Here is a 15613-nt window from a genome sequence, read left to right as displayed (position 1 = left end):
CTTTGCCTTATACAAAAGGTAATGACTCAAGTTGTAAAAGAATCAGATATCTAGCGCTAAAGGAGACATTAATTATCTAGTCCACCGTCTCACCTCATTTTATAATCTGAACAAAAACCAACACAGAAGAAAATTTTTGCTTCATAGAGCTTACACTTTAGTGAGTGAGACGGTAAATAAATAAATACACGAGTAAATATATAATATAACCTTGGGTAGTGGTTAACTTGAAGATAAAGCAAGTTAAGAGGATAGAGAATGACCAAGGAGAAGATGGGGACAGAAAGGGTCTCCCTGAGGAGATAATACTGAGCAGACACATAAAGGGAGGGAGTGAAAGTGTGTACTTGAGGAAGAAAAAAAATAGAAACAAGCCACAAAATAATAAATACTTGTCTGGGTTGTAGAACTTCTTTTGAAAATGTATTAGTAAAAGCCTACAAACAAATTGTTTATTAATACTGGATTTTAATTAGTTCTGCTACTAAATACTGTGTTTTGAGTATAGCACCTGATTTCACTTAATATTAATTTTCTCATCTTTAAGACAAGATTAGGACTGAATCTCTAAAGGAACATATGTGTATATATTGTTTTTAGTACTGTACATACTGAAATTGCTTAATTCTGAAATAATAAATGGCCAGAAAATATTGGGTGTTCTTTTGTACATGGGTTAGTATGTTCACATTGGAGCTTAACTGTTGAATTGGCATCTTTTATTCATTCATTGTGAGGTTCAATATAAAATGATTTCACTATTTTCTTTGAAGGCATATGTATAAATCTTGATTGTGCATTCTGTTCTTTTATTGACTGCTTGAGTATAATTTGAAAACTTAAGTGATATATAGATAGAAGTAGTTTTGACATAAGTATTCGTGGCATATTCTTTTATATTTATTACACTACAGATCCCTTCAAAGTTGGACTTGTGACAGTTTTTGCAATTTGAGCTTAAGTTTAAAATGTTTAAACAGATAAATTACATTTTATCTCAAAGTGGAATTTATGCAGTAATTCTAATAAAGTAGCACTGAAAAAGTGAGGTAAGAAAGTATGTGTTTTCTTTTAGGTTTATGGTATAAATAAAAAGTATAAATTACCTTTTCTCTTAACTGTTCTAGTGCTTAAAGTCTGTGCCATAGAATTGGAGAATTGGAGTTTCCGATGTTTTGGATTATTTTGTGTTTTAGATACATTTTCCCAATAGATCACATATTCTTTGAGAATCTAACGAGATGCTTAACACTAATTTATTTAGGATGTGGCTCTCAAAGGCTAATTGGTCTGGGAAAGATTAAAGCCGTAAACTCTATCTCCCCATTTGAGCTTAAGTTTCTTTTTTTTTTTTAAACTTTCCTTTTACGTTTGGGGGTACATGTGAAGGTTTGTTAAATAGGTAAACGTGTCATGGGGATTTGTTGTATGTATTGTTTCATCACCCAGATGTTAACCCCAGTACCCAACAGTTACCTTTTCTGCTCTTTCTCTTCCCACCCGCCCCCCTCAAGTAGACCTCAGTGTCTGGTATTTCCTTCTTTGTGTTCATAAGTTCTTATCATTTAGCCCCACTTATAAGTGTGAACATGCAGTATTTGGTTTTCTGTTCCTGCATTAGTTTGCTAATAGCCTCCAACTCTAGAGCTTAAATTTCGTGATCAATAATGTAAATATATTTCTAATGATTACATAAATTTTTAAAAGCTCAAGAGTTGATGCCTTAGTGGTAGGCTTTAGTGTCAATCAGACGAGTTTAAAAACTTCTGATTAATAGCTGTCATATTAGTCCTCAGTTTTATTATCTGTGTCTCTTAGGGTTTTTGTGAGGAGTTAAATGGATAGTACATATTTAAAAAGTAGAGTCCCAGGCTAAGAGTGTTTGCTCAGTGAATGATCACTATATATAGATGTTCTTATTATGTTTTTTTTTTAATTTAGCATTTCTTTATTAATTACCTACCTTGATGATTCAGAAACTTTAAGATATTGAGGTAGGACATTTTCTTAGCTTTTTTATTGTAATCTTTAGTAATTTCAATTTTACTTTTGAGATAATTCATATGCCATGAAATTCACCCTTTTACAGTGTACAATTCATGTTTCATTATATTACAAAGTTGTACAACCGTTACCACTACCTAATTCCAGAAAGTTTTCATCACCCCTAAAAGAAATTTCATACCCATTAGCAGTCATTTCCCAATCCCCCTTCTTCTAGCCCCTTAGCAACCACTAATCTGCTTTCTGCATCTATTGATTTGCCAATTCTGGATATTTCATATAAATGGAATCACACAAATGTTCCTTTGTGTCATACTTCTTTGACACAACAAAATTTTTTTCAATTGATATGTAATAAATGTACATATTTTCAGGGTAAATGTGATATTTTGATACATTTATATAATGTGCAGTGATCAAATCAGGGTAATTGTGTTATCACCTCAAACATTTATCTTTTCTTTATGGTGGGAACATTTGAATTCTTGTGTTTCAGCTATTTTAAAATATGCAATAGATTATTGTTAACTATAGTTACCCTACTGAACTGTTAGATGTTAAATTTTATTCCTGTCTGTATAACTGTATTTTTGTACCTATTAACCTCTCTTTACCCCCAAACCTCCACCCTTCCTGGCCCCTGGGAACCACCAATCTGCTTTCTCCTTTAATGAGATTCACTTTTTTAGCTCCCATATCAGCATAATGTTTATTTGTTTGTTTTATTTAGTTTTGTTTCTGTTTTGTTTTTTTTTTGAGATGGAGTCTTGCTCTGTCACCCATGCTGGAGTGCAGTGGCATGATCTTGGCTCACTGCAAGCTCTGCCTCCCAGGTTCACACCATTCTCCTGCCTCAGCCTCCCGAGTAGCTAGGACTACAGGCGCCCACCACCATGCCCTACTAATTTTTTGTATTTTTTTTAGTAGAGATGGGTTTCACCGTGTTGGCCAGGATGGTCTCGATCTCCTGACCTCGTGATCTGCCTACCTCGGCCTCCCAAAGTACTGGGATTACAGGCATGAGCCACCACGCCCAGCCCAGCATAATGTTTTGAAGTTTCATCTGTGTTGAGAATGTGTTCTTACTTTGTTCCTTTATATGTCTGAATAATATTCCAATATATGGAAGTGCTTTTTTAAATCAATTGATGCATATTGGGTTATTTTCACTTTTGTTTATTAGGAATACTACTGCTATGACCTTTTGTCTACAAGGTTTTGCATAGACATGTGTTTTTATTTCTGTTGGGTATACAACTGGTAGTGGAATTGCTGGGTAATATGGTCACTCTATGTTTAAATTTTTGAGGAAGTACCAAGTTCTTTTCCCAAGCAACTATACCATTTTACATTCCTACCAACAATATGTGAGAGTTCAGATATCTCCACATCCTCAGCAATACTTGTTAATCTTTTTTATCATAGTCATCCCAGTGAGTATGAAATGATACCTTACCATGCTTTGATTTGTGTTCCCTAATGACTGGTGACTGTTTGTGTGCCTCTTGGCCATTTATATATCATATTGGGCAAAATGTCTGTTCAGATTCGTTGCTCCTTTGTAATTGGATTGTCTTTTTCTTATTTAATTTTAGGAGTTATATATTCTGGATGCCTGCCTCTTATCAGATATGTGATTTGCAAAAGTTTTCTTTCATTCCGTGGGTCTTTTCATTTTCTTGATTGCTGCTTTTTGAAGTACAATTGTTTTTAACTTTGATGAATCCAATTTATCAATTTTTTTCCTTTGTTGCTTGTGCTTTTGGTGTTATATCTAACAAACCTTTGCCTAATCTGAGGTCATGAGGATTTTTACCTATGTTTTCTTCTAAGAGTTTTATAGTTTTAGCTCTTACATTTAGATCGTTGATTCATTTTGGAGTTAATTTTGTTTATGGTGTGAGATAGGGGTCCAACATCACTCTTCTGCATGTGAATATCCAGTTGTTCCAGAATCATTAGTTCTTTGTCAAATTGAATTACTCTCTCTTCTGGGGATTATTTTGTCAGATATCAATTTTAAGAGGTTTAGAACCATAGTTCACTATCTGCCATGATTTAAAACAGATGTATTGTCCTTCCTTCTGAAAACTTTCTCCTAACTATGGGGTAAAAAATTGCTCTGCAGTTTGAACTTGACACACTGATGCTCATTCTCACCTTGTTGGCAGATTGTATTTGAAATGATAGGTAAGCTGGGTATCTCACAGTGTGAAAAGCATCTTCCTCTTTATAGGAGTGATTTGATCTGATGACATCTTATTTTTAAAGCACAAGTCAGAGTTTGAGAAGTTTTATAATCGTATCTCATTTTGCATATCAGTCTTAATTTTTCTAATATCTAATATTTAATGAAAACATTGGCACAACTCGGGAGAACGAGAAGTAAATTATTAAAATAATTAGTTATGCCAGTGGTCAGGCCTTAATTTTTCAAATCAGGTTTTTAGAATACCATGAAGAGATCCCTTCTCTAAATGAAACAAATTTGGTAATGTCACTTTATTTTTTGCTATTCTGTTAATCTTAATTTCTATAGTCTATAAATTGTAGAAAATAGTTTTATATTTTTTTTGTTGTGGCTTCTCATTAGTATTCTGTATTTTTCATAATTTTCAGCTTAGAAATGTTGGACAAAGTTGAGCCTCCAACTATACCTGAAGGTTACGCCATGTCTGTGGCATTCCATTGTTTGCTAGACCTTGTTCGTGGAATCACAAGTATGATTGAAGGAGAGTTAGGAGAGGTTGAAACAGAATGTCAAACCACCACCGAAGAAGCTTCTTCACCAACACAGTCGTCAGAACAGCAGGATTTACAGTCAACATCAGACCAAATGGATAAGGAAATTGGTATGAGTCTGTATTTTTAATTTTTATTGGAAAAAATTTGGAATTTACTGGGAATTTGCAAAAATTGTAGTTTCTGTAAGTCTTTCACCCTGATTTCTCAAGTGTTAACCACTTTCCCACATTTACGTTACCATTTTCTTGAATTATATACATGTGACTATACTTTTTTCTGACCTATTTATAGAATAAATTGCAGACATGAAGCCATATTACTACACTTTAATGCATCAGTGTGTATTTTTTCAAAATAAGGTTAGTCTCCTGTGTATCATGGTATAATCACCATCAGAAATTTAACATCAATCCAATATTCCCATCTAACTCCACATCTCATTCAAATTTTGCCAGTTGCTCCAGTGATGTCCTTTTATGTGTTGCATTTAGTTGCCATGACTCAATTTGGAACAGCTTCTTAGTTTTCCTTGTTTTATATGACCTTACTTTTTTGAGCACAAGTCAGTCAGTTTGAATTTGTATTATGTTCCTTCATAATTAAATTCAGTTTATTCATTTTTGACAAGACTGGCACAGAAATGTTGCTGTGCTGTACTTACTGTGTCACTACATTAGGAAGCATACTACAGTGTCAATTTGTGTCATTACTGGAGATGCTCACTTCTATCAGTTGGTTAATACGATGTCAGTCTGGTTTCTTCAGTGTACAGTTAATAACTTTTTGTGGAAAATACTTTCAGATTGCTACTACAAAAGAGTGCTTTCCCTTCTGCATTTTTTTATTTTTGAAAATTTATTCACTTATATTAGTATAGATTCATGGATTCCTATTTTATTCAGTGGATTACAGTCTTTGACTACTATTATTTGGTTTGATGCTCAGATTGTTCCCAACATGGCCAATGGGACCTCTTTCAAGATGGCCCCTGTGTCCTTTGGACATGTCCCATGCCCTTTGGACATTCTCTGAGCACTTCCTTACTATTTGATAGAACAAGATGTTCCAGGCCGATCTCGGATGATTCTCGTCCAGCCCAGGTGTCAGTCATTTCTCCAGGAAGCCCTGGTTCCTTTTAGTGGAGAATAGTATTGAAATGAACACAGGGATACTAGGTATGCTTTTCGCCACTTGGATAGGAAATACATACCCACATACACACACAAGCATCCATCTCTCTACATTTCTAAAATATCTATTTCTCTATATTGAATTACCATGACATCCCACTAGTTTCTTCAGTTCCAGTTCAATACCACAAGGTTTATTTTTAACTTTCCATATTTGTAATTCCCTTCTCCAACATTTTGCTCAGTATATTTACTTATTTGCTTGATTCTCGGTGTATGTAATCAGTCTTCTAGCTGAGCCAGTTTGTTTCACTGCACCCTGCCCTCACTCCAACTGGTCACACAGGCCAAGAAAGTTTGGGTTGATGAAGGGGAAGGGAAAGGAAAGGATGTCAGCTGGGCATAGTGGCATGTGCCTATAATCCCAGCTACTTGGGAGGCTGAGGCAGGAGGATTGCTTGACCCAGGAGTTTGAGTCCAGTCTGAGTAACATAACAAGACCCTGTCTCTCTCTTTTTTTTTTTTTTTTTTTTTTTTTTTTGAGACGGAGTCTTGCTCTGTCGCCCAGGTTGGAGTGCAGTGGCCGGATCTCAGCTCACTGCAAGCTCCGCCTCCCGGGTTCACGCCATTCTCCTGCCTCAGCCTCCCAAGTAGCTGGGACTACAGGCGCCGCCACCTCGCCCGGCTAGTTTTTGTATTTTTTAGTAGAGACGGGGTTTCACCGTGTTCACCAGGATGGTCTCGAACTCCTGACCTCGTGATCCGCCCGTCTCGGCCTCCCAAAGTGCTGGGATTACAGGCTTGAGCCACCGCGCCCGGCCGACCCTGTCTCTTAAAAAAAAAAAAAAAAAAAAAAATGGCTGGGCGTGGTGGTTCACGCCTATAATCCCAGCTCTTTGGGAGGCCGAGGGGGCAGATCACGAGGTCAGAAGTTCAAGACTAGCCTGACCAACATGGTGAAACCCCGTCTCTACTAAACATACAAAAATTATCCAGGTGTGGTGGCACGTGCCTGTAATCCCAGCTACTCAGGAGGCTAAGGCAGGAAAATCTCTTGAACCCAGGAGGCGAAGGTTGCAGTGATCCGAGATCATGCCACTGCACTCTAGCCTGGGCAACAGAACAATACTCCAACTCAAAAAAAAAAAAAAAAGAAAAAAAAATATATATAAAAAATTTAACTTGTGTACAGAAAGATCTGACCACAGATATTTTAAAACAACTTATTTTTAAGACTTCTTCAAGTCTGAAACTATAGTATGGCTTCTGAGTTTTCATTCTTGTAGATTTTTAAATACTGAATATCAGTACTTAATAATTAAGTTGTTAATGGAATGTTTGACATATTGTCCAGGAAAAGTTTAGAATTTGACATATGAATAACTATTGTGCTATGTATAATTAAAATTAAATATTGTATGTTTTTTTCCTTTAAGTTAGTAGGGCTGTTTGGGAAGAAATGGTGAATGCCTGTTGGTGTGGTCTTCTTGCTGCACTTTCACTCCTTCTTGATGCCAGGTATTAAGTCTTTGTAAGTTTTATATTGAATTGTGTCAGTCAGAAAAACACGATAAAATGGTTTACTTACATTTGTCCCTAGAATTATTTTCTAATATTAGTTTTTTTTTTGAGACGGAGTCTCTCTCTGTCACCCGGGCTGGAGTGCAGTGGGTGGATCTCAGCTCACTGCAAGTTCCGCCTCCCAGGTTCACGCCATTCTCCTGCCTCAGCCTCCCGAGTGGCTGGGACTACAGGCGCCCGCCACCTCACCCGGCTAGTTTTTTGTATTTTTTAGTAGAGACGGGGTTTCACCATGTTAGCCAGGATGGTCTCGATCTCCTGACCTCGTGATCCACCCGTCTCGGCCTCCCAAAGGGCTGGGATTACAGGCTTGAGCCACCGCACCTGGCCAATATTAGTTTTTTATATGTGTGAAACATTATTATTTTTCTCTCATCCCCCTTCCTCATTCTGTCCTTGCCCTGCCCCAAGCCACCAGAATGTCATGATGTTTTAATGGAAAATACAGTCTTAGAATTACAGAATGCCTTTTTCATTTCAAGACTTACAACTACTTTTGCAATTATGATTATGTTTAATTTCTTTGTTGTTTTTCTTTAGAATTTAAAAATTTACGGATTTCAAAATGCTTGATATTTTAAGCTAAATCTTTATGTTCTTGGTCATTTTCTTCAGTAATAAATACATGTATTATTATTCATTGCTTTTACCCAGTTCAAATTTTTCAGGTTATGTTAATAGATTAAAATTCCTTCTTAAGTATATTGGTATTATTTTGACAACATTTTTGTATAGATTTTCTTAAAACTTCACTGAATACTTAATTCCACATCATGCTTTACAATGTAATTAAAAATAAGTTAATCAGATTAAATAAAATACTTTCTTTTCAGCACAGATGAAGCTGCCACTGAGAATATTTTAAAAGCTGAACTGACTATGGCTGCTCTTTGTGGAAGACTGGGCCTTATAACTTCAAGAGATGCCTTTATAACTGCAATATGCAAAGGTTCCCTGCCTCCCCATTATGCTCTTACTGTATTGAATACCACCACTGCAGCTACACTTTCCAACAAATGTAAGACAGGCTTACTCAAAATTATCTCTATGTAGTGGGATGATATGGAATAGACAGAAGATTATAGACATCTGAGTTTAAGTCTCTGCTTTTTCACATACTGACTCTGTGACCTTGGGGAAATTAATGTCCCTGAGAGCTCTTTAAAAATATGGGTTGGGGGTGGAGGGTGGGGTTGGGATATCCAAAAATCCAGAATCTAAAATGCTCCAAAATCTAAAACTTATTGAGCACTAACATGACAAAGGAAATGCTCATTGAATAAGTATTTAATGTGAATAGATACATAATGCAAACGTAAGTATTTACAAATATATTATTCAAATAAATGCATCAGTATATATAATATAAATATTCAAAAATCTGAAAAAATCTGAAATCTGAAACAGTTGTGATCCTAAGCATTTTGGATAAGGGATACTCAACTTGTAATACCGATTTTAAACAATAATTGTGAGAGTAAAATAAGATAAATCTGGAAGTCCTTTGTAAAGTATGAGATACCATTGAAATGGTAATTTTTTTTTTTTAATGGAACTAGTAGAACAGTAATGTTTGCAACCACTTAGGTTAAACTCACTTTCAAAAACTTATTTTCTTGTTGAATTCTTTGCAAATACTTGTTTGTTACATGTAATATAAATTTCAGTGTAATATTTAGGGTTTTTTGTTTATACGTTTTTTAATGAGACAGGGTCTCGCTATATTGCCCAGGCTGATCTCTAACTGGGCTAAAGCAGTCCTGCCTCAGCCTCCCAAGTAGTTGGTATTACAGGCTAATATTCAGTTTTCAAACTGAAAATGTATCGGTCTCTAACTTAAAAAGCATACCAGGGATACATATTTAAAATACTTAATGTGTTCTAGTTTTGTATTGCTTATGAAGAAATCTACCAAAGTTATATAATTTTATGTTATATAGAAAGTTACTTAATATTTGCTTAACTTGTCTTGGTTTTTGTACCTCATGAAGTTTTTCTGTGTGTGCGTGTTTTTTTTGAGACAGAGTCTCGCTCTGTCGCCCACCCTGGAATGCAGTGACCCAGATCTTGGCTCACTGCAACCATCGCCTCATGAATTCAAGCAATTCTCCCGCCTCAGCCTCCTGAGTAGCTGAGACTACAGAAGTGCATCAACATACCTGGCTAATTTTTGTATTTTTAGAAGAGTCAGGGCTTCACTATATTGGCCAGGCTGGTCTTGAACTCCTGACCTCAAGTGATCTGTCTGCCTCAGCCTCCCACAATGACTGGGATTACAGGTGTGAGCCACTGTGCCCAGCCCCTCATGAGTTTTTTAAATGTGTGCATATAGACATTAAGAATTACTGATATTTAAGTGTATGGCTAAACTTTGTTTAATGAAACTTTAAATATAACATTATTTTAAATGCAATATAAAAATATATTTTAATATTTTAGCCTTTCCTTTGTGTTCTAGCATATTCTGTTCAGGGCCAAAGTGTTATGATGATAAGTCCATCAAGTGAATCTCACCAACAAGTTGTGGCAGTGGGTCAACCTTTAGCAGTCCAGCCTCAAGGGACAGTAATGGTAATGTACTTGTTTTTTTCTTGGTTATCAATTAGCTATCAAGGAAACCTGTTGTACCTGTCTTTGTGTTTGCCAAAATGTATCATCACATTAATTTACTTTCTTTTACTAGAACTTCTTTCTTAAAGTAGAAGAAACTAGTTTATGCAATTGACATTATTGTAACCAATATGATAATACAACTTTTAATCAAATGAATTGTTCCTTATAAAACCTTCCAAATCTTTTTCTTAATTTTTTCTTTAAAAAAATCCTTTAATACATTAATGCTACTTTACAAGCTTTTAATTTTTAAGAATATATAACAATTCTTGAAAATGTATCCTTTTCAAAATATAGCTGACTTCCAAAAATATCCAGTGTATGAGGACTTTACTTAACTTGGCGCATTGCCATGGGGCTGTTCTTGGAACATCATGGCAACTTGTCTTGGCAACTCTTCAGGTATGTTGTGTAGTGTCTGGGTCAGGGATTAGTGTTGTTTTTATATGTAATTGCTAACAGTTAGACTAAGCAATGCCTTTTGATGTTTTGGACAGGCCTAAGAAATAGATAGTAAGTATGAAAAAAGAGAAGTTAGAAAGGGAAAAAGATGTGACTCATATTGTAGGAAGTGGTGGAATGCTTCTCATAATGGCCTAAGCTCTGCCGCCTATGATATAATTAATTATTTTATGCAAATGTTAATTAGTTATTTTAGTTTTAGGGTTTAAAAACCTACTACAGATTTTAATTTTGGTTACTAGAAGTTACTACTGATTTTAATTTTAGTTATTAGAATTTTTATACTTTTGTAAACTTCTTTGTTTTGATTTTTTAAAAATTTTACAGCATCTTGTATGGATTCTGGGATTAAAGCCTAGTAGTGGCGGTGCCTTGAAACCAGGGAGAGCTGTAGAAGGACCCAGTACAGTAAGCTCTAGTCTTTCTTACCCAATTAGTGCATCCCAAAGTGTCATATATTACATTTAATTTTATTCTTCTCAGGTTCTAACAACAGCAGTGATGACAGATTTACCAGTGATTTCCAATATACTTTCAAGATTGTTTGAAAGCTCACAGTAAGAGTCAGTTTTTTTAATTGATAAAAACATTGTTATTAGTTATATATTTTAGATCAAGATGTCTTATTTCTTCATTTCCTTTTAAGGTATCTTGATGATGTATCACTGCATCATTTAATAAATGCGCTTTGCTCCTTGTCTCTAGAAGCAATGGATATGGCCTATGGAAATAATAAGGTGTGATATTCTACCTTTCTGTTTTAAATATGATACATTAGTTATATAAGATGTGCATCCATTTTGGTCTTAGTGTTTCACTAGTAGGGCTAACACTCAGCTTGTATGCTAACCATACTCTGTTGGGTTTTTACCACTTACGGTTATTTGTTGAAGGAGGAGTAAAAAGAACATGATTTGGCTTGCGGTATGTCTAAATATGTCATATGATTTTAGGTTGTGTTCATTTCTCTTATATATTGAACATCTAAAAAATATTTTTATAAAATAATGTAATACAGTTTTATAGTTTATATAAAATGTTGTGATAATACTTGTAATTACAATTTATGATTGGGGTAATATAAGATTTAAATTAAAGGATGTTTGTCTCAGTTTCCTTTGCCTTCATTGGGATGGAAAGTAAGGAGCTAATCATTTCTTTCTAAAGGTAATGATTCTCCTTATCTTGAAAATTTAAATTTTTATTTGTTCATTGATTAAATGAATAAAACAGTACTTTTGAATATTAACATTCAAGAACATTTCTTTCTATACTACTAAAAATATCACTTTATGTTATACTTGGAAAGCACAGGAACAGTTGGGTTTATTTATATCTTAGAAATAATTATTTAAAACAAAATGCTTTCCACATTTTAAAATCAATATAGTTTGACTATTTACAAATCAGTGGAAATAGCCCAAAATATGATTTAAAAGCTGTAATTTGTTTAACATCTAACTGTAGCATTCAAAATTGTGTTGTCTGCCTAGTCCTTTTTTTTTTTTGGAGACAGAGTCTTCTTCTGTTGCCTAGGCTGGAGCGCAGTGGTGCGAACTCTGCTCACTGCAAGCTCCGCCTCCCGGGTTCACGCCATTCTCCTGCCTCAGCCTCCCAAGTAGCTGGGACTACAGGCACCCGCCACCACGCCCAGCTCATTTTTTTGTTGTATTTTCAGTAGAGATGGGGTTTCACCGTGTTAGCCAGGATGGTCTCGATCTCCTGATCCCACGATCCGCCCGCCTCGGCCTCCCAAAGTGCTGGGATTACAGGCGTGAGCCACCTCGCCCAGCCGTTCACCTAGTCCTTTAGTGTAATCCTGTGTACTGTGGCTCGTCATCTTGACTTTTGTGACTCATTTAAAGATTGGTGAAGAAAGTCTCATTAGAGCATAGTTTCATATATTATAGTACATAGCTAGATAATTATATAAACATGCGGGTGTTTGAAAATATGTATTATGGGCCGGGTGCGGTGGCTCAAGCCTGTAATCCCAGCACTTTGGGAGGCCGAGACGGGCGGATCACGAGGTCAGGAGATCGAGACCATCCTGGCTAACACGGTGAAACCCCGTCTCTACTAAAAATACAAAAAAAAAAAAAACTAGCCGGGCGAGGTGGCGGCGCCTGTAGTCCCAGCTACTCGGGAGGCTGAGGCAGGAGAATGGCGTAAACCCGGGAGGCGGAGCTTGCAGTGAGCTGAGATCTGGCCACTGCACTCCAGCCTGGGTGACACAGCAAGACTCCGTCTCAAAAAAAAAAAAAAAAAAAAAAAAGAAATTATGTATTATGGCTGGGCGTGGTGGTTCGCGCCTGTAATCCCAGCACTGTAGGAGGCTGAGGTGGGCAGATCACTTGAAGTCAGGAGTTCGAGACCAGGCTGGCCAACATGGTGAAACCCCGTCTCTACTGAAAATACAAAAACTAGCTGGGCATGCTCAGTTGAACCCGGGAGACGGAGGTTGCTGTGAGACGAGATCGTGCCACTGCGCTCCAGCCTGGTGACAGAGCAAGACTCAGTCTCAAAAAAAAAGAAAAAAGAAAATATGTATTATAGTTTGCTCTAAATCAAGGCAAGAATAATATATAATGAAGTAATTAATTTCTTAATGCCTTTAATAATTTTACATATTTGAGATTAATTCTTAACACAAAACGATAGTATTTTTAATAAAGTACCTTAATGAAATCTAAGCAAGCTTATATGGTAATGTTTTCAGAATTTATGTATCTATTCAATAAGCACAGTAGGCTTACTGTGTACATGGCACTCTGCTCAGAGTTATTAAGAAATATGAGGTTTCTACTTTCAAAGAGCATATAAACGATTTGGTTCATAGTTAAGTGACAGTTACGATGGTATGAGAGTCTCAATAAATAATATAGATATTAAATGACATGAGACTTAATTATCTTAATTTTTAGTTTCTTGTTACATAAGATGTTATTGGTATATATTTTTATTAAGATGAGCTAAGATTAATCAAGATGAACTAGTGTGATTGGAGATGTATATTGAAAGGTTGGTAGGATTTAGGTAGGAAAGGGCAGTTTAATGTAAATCAAAAGAAAAATATTGTAAGAAATCATTACCTATAAGAAAAAAATAGGAGATTTGATGATTGATCATTTGTTTTTAACTTTGAATAGTGCAATTTCAGAGAGTGGTAGGAACAGATATGATTTTTAAGGAAGGCTTGGGAAGAACGATTGTTGAGAAAATGGATACGCTGAGTAAAATGGAGATAATTTCTTTGAAAATGGATTTACATGGCTCCATTTTAGGATTTAATTTTGTAAAGTGAAGTAAATATGGAACAGAAATGAAAACTTTATAAAAATATTCAAGTATAAATTTTAGAAAAGTATTCAACATAAGCCTTATATTTTTAGATGGAGGCTATACAAAGTTTATTCAGTTGTGCCATCTACAAAAATTATCATAAATGTACAGATATTAGTGGGAAAGTTTCTATAGTATTGAAAAAACACTAAATCATCTAAATCGGCTGTTCTGAGTGAGTTAAATATTCTAGGGATTAAACATGTATATATCAGTGTTCTTTAGGTGTGGCTTTAAAGTGGTTAGCATCTCGTTTTTGATCCTCATTTCAGGAATTTGTGCCAATGTGTTGAGGAAGTAACTTAAGATAAAGCCTGGAGGCCAGGCGTGGTGGCTCATGCCTGTAATCCCAGCACTTTGAGAGGCTGAGGTGGGTGGATCACTTGAGGCCAGGAATTTGTGACCAGCCTGGCCAACATGGGGAACCCCTTCTCTACTAAAAGTACAAAAATTAGCTTGGCATGGTGGTGTACACCTATAATCCCAGCTGTTCTCATGGCTGAGACACAAGAATCACTTGAACCCGGGAGGTGGAGGTTGCTATGAGCCAAGATTGTGCCATTGCACTCCAGCCTGGGCAACAGAGTGAAACTCTGTCTCAAAAAAATAAAATAAAATAAAATGATAAAAAAACGAAACTTGCAAATTCTTTCTTAGAAGAAGATGATACTTTCATTGTTACATTGACAAGCACAGTATAACAACAACAAAAATATTAAAGCAGCTGTTGTTCACTGTTTACTATATGCCAAGCACTAATTTATTTTATCATTTAAAGCAACTCTGTGAGATTTAGTGGTAATACACCCTTTTTACAGATGAAAATATGAAAAATAGCTTAAGTGACTTGCCTGATGTACGTACTTACTTATTGGAAGAGCTTGGATTTGAACCCATGTATGTCTCATTCCAAAGCTCTGTTCTTAAATACTTTGCTGAATTTTGGTGTGCATCAGAAACAGTTGTGTAGTTTTTTAAAAAATGCAAATGCAAGGGCCACATTCTAGGTTTTTGAATAAGAATCTTCAGGTGTGAGCTTTGGATACCTATACATACTCTTTTACATGATTCCTGAGTATGTCCTAATTAAAATAAGTAAGAGGAAGAGGAGGAATAAAGAAGTAATATTAGGCAACATTGTGGGGCAATTTATATGCCAGGCATTTTCTAAAATTAGATAGTTTTCTATATTATTATTATCTTCATTTTTTAGGTTTAAAAAATAAAAACATTCAGAAGAGGTACATAGGTTACCCACGGTTGTAGCTATTAAGTAGTAGAGTTGAGATGAGATCCCAGTTAAAACTTCATAGACATCATCTTAACTACTATACCATATTCTCCCTAGAATCATGATTTTTTCTACCACCAAAATTTTTAGGGTGCCTGCCACATTAGCACATGCAGGAAGGGTCAACCTGACCATATTTTCTTAAAACCCCAATATACTTGGTTCACTGGCTTCTGCTAGAAAGGAAGATATTATCACACATTTCCCTGTTAGATTTTTATCAGCACTGTAAAAATGTTAAGAATATAGATTCATAAAAAATCTTTTTCTTTAAAAATTGTTCTCCTAATTGGCTTTTTTATTCAGTTGTCTTGTCTTTTTTCTAATACAATGTCTCTGTTTGAAATACCACAGCCATCCACCCAAAAATACTCATGGCTTTCATCGCTGAATTTGCATTTAAACGTGTTTATCACCTTCATTAATATTGGATTAGAGATAACTG

The 15613-nt window shown here is 35.5% G+C and overlaps 1 protein-coding gene across 3 annotated transcripts in view; it reads left to right on the top strand.

The window, feature by feature from the left end:
* MON2 (MON2 homolog, regulator of endosome-to-Golgi trafficking) overlaps positions 1–15613 on the top strand; it is a 131411-nt gene that overhangs the window by 60271 nt on the left and 55527 nt on the right. For 2 of the 3 annotated variants that reach the window (XM_010381126.2, XM_010381124.2), the window contains exons 12-19: positions 4624–4856; positions 7316–7397; positions 8294–8478; positions 9919–10031; positions 10371–10475; positions 10863–10943; positions 11019–11092; positions 11182–11272. In XM_010381126.2, coding sequence (XP_010379428.1) covers positions 4624–4856; positions 7316–7397; positions 8294–8478; positions 9919–10031; positions 10371–10475; positions 10863–10943; positions 11019–11092; positions 11182–11272 — 964 coding nt within the window. The remainder of the gene's footprint in view (positions 1–4623; positions 4857–7315; positions 7398–8293; positions 8479–9918; positions 10032–10370; positions 10476–10862; positions 10944–11018; positions 11093–11181; positions 11273–15613) is intronic. The other variant, XM_030939325.1, reaches the window with a different exon arrangement.

The sequence above is a fragment of the Rhinopithecus roxellana genome, chromosome 10 (genome assembly GCF_007565055.1).
Source record: "Rhinopithecus roxellana isolate Shanxi Qingling chromosome 10, ASM756505v1, whole genome shotgun sequence".
NCBI lineage: Eukaryota > Metazoa > Chordata > Mammalia > Primates > Cercopithecidae > Rhinopithecus > Rhinopithecus roxellana.
The sequence above is the reverse complement of the archived record's forward strand: the minus strand, read 5'-3'. Positions and strand labels throughout refer to the sequence as shown.